Source organism: Crocuta crocuta, unplaced genomic scaffold, assembly GCF_008692635.1.
Source record: "Crocuta crocuta isolate KB4526 unplaced genomic scaffold, BGI_CrCroc_1.0 scaffold164, whole genome shotgun sequence".
Taxonomy (NCBI): Eukaryota; Metazoa; Chordata; class Mammalia; order Carnivora; family Hyaenidae; genus Crocuta; species Crocuta crocuta.
Genome location: NW_027530016.1, coordinates 4571407 through 4579790, shown reverse-complemented (window position 1 = coordinate 4579790; position 8384 = coordinate 4571407). Strand labels below are relative to the sequence as shown.

The 8384-nt window shown below is 43.1% G+C and overlaps 1 protein-coding gene across 1 annotated transcript in view; it reads left to right on the top strand.

The window, feature by feature from the left end:
• The first annotated feature begins 219 nt into the window (after nt 1-219).
• The window catches only part of CRIM1 (cysteine rich transmembrane BMP regulator 1), a 153858-nt gene continuing 145693 nt past the window's right edge, over nt 220-8384 (top strand). The window contains exons 1-2 of the mRNA XM_077764309.1: nt 220-242; nt 2866-3092. Coding sequence (XP_077620435.1) covers nt 220-242; nt 2866-3092 — 250 coding nt within the window. The remainder of the gene's footprint in view (nt 243-2865; nt 3093-8384) is intronic.

Here is an 8384-nt window from a genome sequence, read left to right as displayed (position 1 = left end):
TAGTATAGTATTGTGTGTGTGTGTGTGTACATGCATAGATATGTATGTTACAGTACTTTATATATATAGTTATGGAATACTATAATAAGTTCTGGGGTTAGGGGGGTTCAGAGTTGGATAAGATCTGACTTCCACACACAAGGACTCTTATCTAGTGGGGAAGTTTGACTTCTGTAAATCCATTGTCGTAGGTGACCAGAGGTCAGTGCCTGAGGGAGCATGGAGAAGACTTCTCCAGAGAGGTGATGTTTGAACTGCGTCTTCGTCTTCGAGGATGAGGAGGAGCTATCATTGGCAGAAGGGAAGGGAGGTGTTCTAGGCAGGTGATACTCCATGAGCAAAGGTGTGGAAGCAGTGATAAAGGGTCTGTAGTGAGAGTCTCAGTGCGCTTAGGGCATTGGGATGTGTGAGGGATTGGTGAAAGAGGAGTTGTAGAAATATAAGCCATATTATGAAGAACCTTTGATTCTGCAGTAAGAAGTTTGGGGTTTTTCTAGTTGACAAGAGAGAGCCACCGAGCAGGTTTGTTTTTTGAGGGTGATGGTTGGGATAATAGTGTGGGGAATGGGGTTGTGGAGGGACAAGCGGATGGTGGCTGAGAGACAGGTGAGAGAGTGGCATAGTCCTTTAGGACCATGATATCTTCAGGGAGTTCTGGTTCTAATGGAGGGAAGAGGGGTTTTACTGTGGGGAAAAATCAGGATCCACTATGGTGATAGATTAACTGTACGTATTTATAAAAATAAGAAAAAAGATTTTTTAGAATACGGTGGGGAAAAGAAATAAATAGAAATAAAGGAAAAGTAGGAGAGAATAGGTAGTTTTCTAGTGGTTCAGATGTTACTTGATTTCTTAGAAGTTTTTAAGTTCCTAGGATTGAACTAACTCAGAGTCACAAAGTTGGACATAAAGTCCCCAAAATGTCTTCATGACAAATGTCACTGAACTGGATTAGGAGAATAGTACTAATAGCATGTTCAACTGCCATGTGTTCTGTATGATATGATAATCAAAGACTAAATTATCACCTATGTTTCTGTGTTGTTTCATTGTGTTCTTTACTGGTTTTCCTTTCAGGGTAAGTTAGTAATTTTACTGTTGTCTTGAAGATGGAAATGTACCTTTGTGTGTTGATAGGTTATTTTTTTAATGTTTTTTTTTTTTTTCATTTATTTCTGCTCAAGAGAGGCAGCATGAGCAGGGGAGGGTGAGAGAGAGAGGGAGACACAGAATCCGAAACAGGCTCCAGGCTCTGAGCTAGCTGTCAGCACAGAGCCCGATGCGGGGCTCAAACCCACAAACCGTTAGATCATGATCTGAGCCGAAGTCGGATGCTTAACTGACTGAGCCACCCAGGTGCCCCAATATGTTATTTTTAAAGCCCAAATACAAGCTAAACAAGAAAACAAATTTTAAAACAGATAAATGGTGTTTCTGTTGAAACTTCATAAGATCATTTTACTAAGAGCCCAGACTTTGATCAAATAAGTGAACCTGATCTGAAATCAGAATTGAGGAGGTTTTCTATTTTCCATTTTCAAAGAAGTGCGGTGAAGCTCTTTATGTTGTAAATGATGTCTTTCTAACGACCCCTTGATGAGAAAATAAGTTCAGTGAGAGGGAGAACTGCCTTTTGCCTCACTTATGTGGTAAGTTAGTGATGTCACCAGAAGTAAAATTTAGCTGTAAAAAAAATTCTAGCCATTTATTTACACTGTCTTCTATGAAAACACATTCTGAGGATGGCTTTACACCTGTCTTAGTTTACAACACATTTAAGATATCTTAGATTCAAGCACTTTTCAAAAATTCACTCCAGATATGGTTATCAGAAACATGTTTACTGTTTAACAGTACCTGGTTAAGGCACGATAAAGCACCTATTAAAGATAATGTTAAGAGGGGGGAAAACTGATAAAATGTCCCAGAGATGCATAGAGAAATAGTCGGTTTCCTAGAAGAGGTGTTTGAACAGTGAGGAGTAGCATGGAACGTTGAGTCAGCCTGTGGTTCTTTCAAGCTTGTTCCATTTGTCTGAGCTGGATGCCACGAAAGTAGTTCTGAGATCTACTTTGTTTCTTCTCCTTTACTCTATTCCATGACCAGGATACTGATTTGATCTTAGCCTCAGAGTATGACTACCTCAGCCTCTCAGCAAACTGTGGCCCCCAGTTTTGTGCTCCTCTCTGGCTTTGGTTTTGGGCAGTGGTGGACATTAGCATCTGAACCCAAATGCATCAGAGAAGTCTCCACCGTTGTATCCATTCTTGGCTCTTNTTCTGGGTTGTTTCCTTGGCTGTGCAGAAGCTTTTAATCTTGATGAGCTGTTTTAAACCTAAAGCGGTGTCAACTAGATGGAGTAAAAAAATTGTGGGTAGTTTTTAATCATTTTGTAGATGGACAAATGTGACTCCTGTAACTTTATTTAAAGTAGGAAAATCCAGGATTCCTTAAAATAACATGTAACTCAATAACATGGCTCAGTTGGTTAAGTGTCTGACTTCGGCTCAAGTCATGATCTCACGGTTAATGGGTTCGAGCTTCGCGTCAGGCTCTGTGCTGGCAGCTCAGAGCTTGCAGCCTGCTTCGGATTCTGTGTCTCCTTTTCTCTCTGTCCCTGCTCGCTCTCTGTCTCATAAATAAACATTAAAAAAAAAAACTAACATATAAGAGAAGTGGTAGGTTTTTATTACAAAACACTAGCCATTTAATGTCTACATGTGTGGCTATATTTCCTTTTTCTCACTTATTAGGAGATTGGGTTTCATTCTTTTGTCAAATTACAGCCAAATCGCCTTTCATAAATTGAGGTGTCAATATCAGGTGTTAATCTTGACGTCTTTGCACGTTTTTGCTCTCAAACAGGCCTTTAAAGGAAGCTGCAAGCAAATATTATGTGGTGGTTCATTGTTTTGCAGATGAGAACTGGGATGATGACCAACTGCTTGGTTTTGAACCCTGCAATGAAAACCTCGTCTCTGGCTGCAATATAATCAATGGGAAATGCGAATGTGACACCATTCGGACCTGCAACAATCCCTTTGAGTTTCCGAGGAAGGATATGTGCCTTTCAGCTTTGAAGAGGATTGAAGGTAAGTACTGATTTTCACAGCTGTGAGGCTTAGCACTGCGTGACTCTGAGCGGTGATCGTATTTGAGCTTGAAGAGGCAAAGACACAGTTACAGAGATTGGTAGCTTTTATAGTCCTAAACAAAATGCATCAAGTTGACTGGGTTACTGATGTGGTGATGTGTATGTTGTGTGTGCACGTGCATTTGTGTTTCCTGGATGCCATGGACTGGGGCAGTGCTGTGGTCGCATGAGCAGGGTAGTTTGTGCCAGCTTACCTGGGTCGCCTCTACATAATGGAGGATTTCCCGAGTGGTGTGCTCGCGATGGGCATCTGTTGTCCCCTGGTCCATCCCGCTTGGTGCGGATGGCACGGTGCTCCGTGAGGACAGTGCTAATTAGAAACGCGGCTCGTCTGGCAAGAATGTGTATCTCTTTAGCAGAGACAGGAGGACTACACAGTGATGGTTGAATGCTTAGGTTGAACATAGGTGTGGATGGGTCATTGGGTGCTTCACCTGTGGGATTAAGTCAAAAATTACATTTAAACAACAAGAAAATTAGGGGCACCTGGGTGGCTCAGTCTATTGGGCCTCCGACTTAAGCTCAGGTCATGAGTTTGAGCCCCATGTCAGGCTCTGTGCTGACAGCTCAGAGCCTGGAACCTGCTTTGGATTCCGTGTCTCCCCCTCTCTGCCCCTCTCTCACTCGTGCTCTCTGTCTCTCTCTCTTTTCTCTCTCAAAAATAAAGATACATTTAAAAAATTAAAAAATAAATAAGAAAATTATACTAATACGGTCCATAACTTCTGTACATTGCTGCATAAAAACTAGACGAAGGATTAGAGAGTCGGAAGTATGATTCCTAACTACAGGAATGATGAGTGACATGCCCGGAGAGTTTGGTGCATTGGGTTACAACTGGAATTAACAAAGGGTAAAGTCTGGGCTTGGGTTTCAGCCCTGCCCCAGACCAGCATGGAACTTTCTCCTAGCCCCAGGTTCTTCTGGAAGGGGAAAAGAAAAAACGGAAAAAAAAAAAAAAAGCTGAATGAGACGTTCTTAAATGTATCTGTTATCTCTAACATGATGTCATTCTAAGATGGAAAGATTGGTAATGTGGTTTGGAATAGCAAGGATTTGTGAGGTCCCATGTGGGCAGAACAGCAGGACTGAAGTTTTTGAATCGTTTTAAGTTTCCAACTCCTATTAAATGATAATAAAGAATAAGAAATTTATAATAGCCTCTAAAATTAGCAGAAGTACAGATTTCTCTTTGTGTTTCCCAAGACTGCTGAATCATTAGAAGAGATGATAATGACAGTAGGAAACAGTAGAAATAAAATTTTAGAACTGCTGAGAGTCTTAGGTAGATAACATTTAGTCTGGCCCTTAAATGTGAAAATTGGAAAACTGAGCTCCACGCAGTTGGTAGGTAACAAGCCTAGGACTAACCCCGTCACGTGTTGTCATCCTCCATCATCACGTCAGAAAGCACGTTCCCTAGCTCGTTTGCATTGTCTTGTGGCTCTGTGCTCACCCCTGTCCCTACCCCACTGTCTGCCAGAAAAAAAGTATTTCGCCTATTTTAGTGTATGTAAACCTTCAGGAATACTAGATGCGGTGGTCAAATAATGGATTGATTTAGTTACTCAGACATATTTAAAATCACATTATATAAAATAATACAGCAACTTAGGTTATTTTTGCCATTCTTATGTGTCACAAAGCTGTTTTTTCCTCAGATGTTTTAAATGCATCCCCGTCACTGTCATTGTCCCTGTTCGAGCTACCTTCGAAGTCCTGTAACTCCCTGTACTTCAGCACACTCTCTTCCCCACCATCTAAATGGCTTGAGATGTAGCAGATTTTGAACTTAAGTTATCACAAGAAGTTTTGTTCTGAATTCTGTGTCTTTTCGCATAAAACTGGGACAGTTGCATTTTTTAATTAGTTAGGTGTATATTTATGATCTTTACAGTGTGGAGATTAATGGCATTGATTTTTAAAGTGATTCTAAATAGGCTGTTTACAAAATCCAGCACTTCCAATTTTGAGAGCATTCCCTCAGGAATAATTACTGTAGCTGATTAAATTTCTTTACTTTTTTTGTTGTTGTTGTTGTTGTTAAAAGATCCTGTCAAATGGCCTCTGTATAATCCAAGAGTAGAATTGGTTGAGCTCGTTTAAGGTTAATGTATCTTCTACAAAGAGTACTCTTGTTTTGTTTCAAAATAAAGCACCCTGTGATATAGTCAACATCTTACAAGAAGTCAGTATTAAGGGATTTCTCTTTTTTGAAAAACAAGTTTGAAGGAAAAGGCTCAAGCTATATTCAAGTTGATACTTCATATGAAAGAGTGAGTGATGGTATAGTATTGTATCCAGTTAGGTTGTTAATGGCAATGAAGGCTTGGAATACTTCTAGGAACTCAGGGCCAGAGAAGTGTGAACTGGAATTGCAGGGAAAGGTGTGGAGGAGGTAGAGTCGGAAGAGTTTAGAATATGCATGGTGATGGATTCTAGGAAGCACAGCAGGGTGGTCAATGGAATGAAACCTAGAAATGAGGTTGCATGACTTAAGTCACGTGGGGCACTGGTCTAAGAGAATGAGGTTTTATATTGACAGGGTATAGGAAATACAGGTGGGATGGTGGCCGGGGACCAGATGACAAAATGTCTGCAGCTTCAAAAAGGGAGCTCAAGTCTGGTACTAGGAACTATCAGAAACCATTGCAGGTTTATGAGCAGAGAGAGAAGCAAGGCCTGGCCAAATCAGTGACGGGCTGACTGGGGTCATGGGATGAGCGGGGAGATACTGCAGTCTGGAGGCTCGCCGGAGAGCCGATTCAGTTACTGAGATGTGGAGCCACGAGACACTGGACTGGGGACTAGTGGGGAAGCAGCAAGGAAGGGCGGATATGCACATATTGCCCAAGGAACCTACTGTATCCGCTCACAGATCCGGGAGGGGTGAAAGTGTGCAAAGATGATTCGAGGTTTCCCAGCCTGCAGTGCCCCCGGAATGATCCTACAGGTCACAGAGGTGGGGAGACTTCTGAGATGTTTGTGACGACGTGCAACTGGAGAATGGGGCATTTGCTTTAGGGAGACAGAGAGTCCAGAGGGGCTTTAAGTATGTGAGAGAGATGACTGCATGCTTGAATGATGCCAGGAACGGTCTAGCAAGAAGTGGGAAAGCAGTTAACGTAAGAAAGAGGGTGATTACAGGAACAAAGTGAGGTGAGAGGAGCAAAATTGTTTCGTTTTCTCAGAGATGGTACATACACCAAGGTCCAAGGTCATCTGCTGACTCTGAGGTGGGAAAAGAGGTGTGAAATACTGAGGAGGAGGAAGGGGAGGGAGAATGTACACTCAGGGAGGGGCAGGTGCACTGACCAGGGAAGGCTAACTTGAGGCTGGCGGTGATAAATTTGCAGGGCAGCGCCACGCTGCAGGTGCGGTGGGAGTGGACCGAGCTGGGTTTGACCTGGGTCAGGAGTTTCCCGGTACGTCTGATAGGAAGAGAGGGGCCCTGAGTTTGAGGGTCACGCGGGAGAGTATTGCTGTGATAGGTGTGCCGTGCCCCCTGGGCTGGGAAGGACGGAGGTGGCACTGCGAACAGGGAAGACACAGCTCCGTGCAGCGGGCACGCAGTCTCATCACATGTGCTCCATGCAAACGAGGTTTTACTTTTTAAAGGGGAAAAGGACGAGTGATCCGAAAGTGGCAGTGGGAACACAGGGGATACCCGCCCCACCCTCGGGTTCATGGCGTGTGGGAGATGAAGCCATCCCTACTCAAGAGGACATCAAGGGACAGAGTAGCCAGGGACTGCCAGGTTTCAGTTAAAACACAAAGGCAAGGGGACAGTCATGATGACAGAGGGGACTGTGGTGATGACAGACCATGGGTTCTAGAAGGCACAGTAGAAGGATTTGGGAGGGAAGGTTGTACAGGGCATGGATGATTTTGCAGAGCCCAGTGACGGTAAGAATCCAGTAACATGGGTGACCTGGTAGATTAGACTTGGTTCTTGGTGTTCTCTTGTGGGAAGATGAATAGTTAGTCCTAGTTAAAGCCTTCTTTTTAGGCCAATTCTTCTGGGCAGTTTGTGGTGTTTACGTGTGCAGGGTTGGGGGAGCGGCAGAAGGAATAGTATTCTGGCCAGGATGTAATGAGAAAACGTGGGTCTCCATTTTTGTGCTTTGGGAGTAAATTCTCAGCATGAGCTCCAAACATAATGACAGCAGCATCTTAAAAAAATGTGTGGATGTCATTGCAGTGCATCTTAATATCATATTTCTAGATTTATTAAGAATAGTGACAACTTCTGGGTATTGAAAAACTTCCTGTATATTGCTTAATTCATTTAAAAAGGAAGGAGGGGTGGCTCAGTCAGTTAAGCATCCAATTTGACTCAGGTCATGATCTCACAGTTAGTGAGTTTGAGCCCCATTTTGGGCTATCAGCACAGAGCCTGAAGCCTGGTTCAGATCCTCTATCTCCCCTTTCTCTCTGCCCCTCCCCCACTCACCTCTCTCTCTCTCTCTCTCTCTCTCTTTCTCTCAAATAAACATTAAAAAACACTTTTTTAATTTAAAACAATTTAAAAGGGAAGGGGTTGGTCCTGGATTTTACCAAATGTTTTCTTTCCTAAAATATATGAACAAGTCACCGTAAAATCGGTTTGTCTGGGTAACAGCCAGCCGTGGCTGTCTGCAGATCGGTTTGCCAGAGTCCTCTGTACTTCTCCACGAAGAAGGAAGTCTAATAAATGGCTCGCAGGTCATCCCACCTTGATCTTGAGGCTTGTAATTTTATGCTCTACTGTCTGTTCATTCTTGGCTTGGTCTGTGTCGGACTGAGCTCCCTGAAAGTTAAGTTGTACCGTCAGAGGTGGGGATGAAACTAGTGAGAACAGGCCAGTCTCTGCAGGAGCCACTCTGAGCCTGGTATCACAGTCAAGAGTGGGTACTGCATATTTCCGTGATACACAGGAGAAGGTGGGCCTTGAAGTTTGCATGTGACTCCACGTTGGGGTCAGTGGCTTTTATTTTCTAAAAAATTAACGTAGTTTAGGGTAGTCATGAAATTAAAAGTAATCAGAAGTATGAAACCAAGTTCAAGGAGGGCTGGAAAACACCCTGGAAAACTTTCAAATGTTCATTCATCCAGCAGATACTTGAGTGCCAACTGTGTCCTGGGCATAGTTCTAGTGGCCGGCGGTACGGCTGTCATGCAGCTTACATTCAGAAGGAAAGAGATGGCATGAAGATGCAAAAATGAACAGAGAATGGCGTATAATTTGATA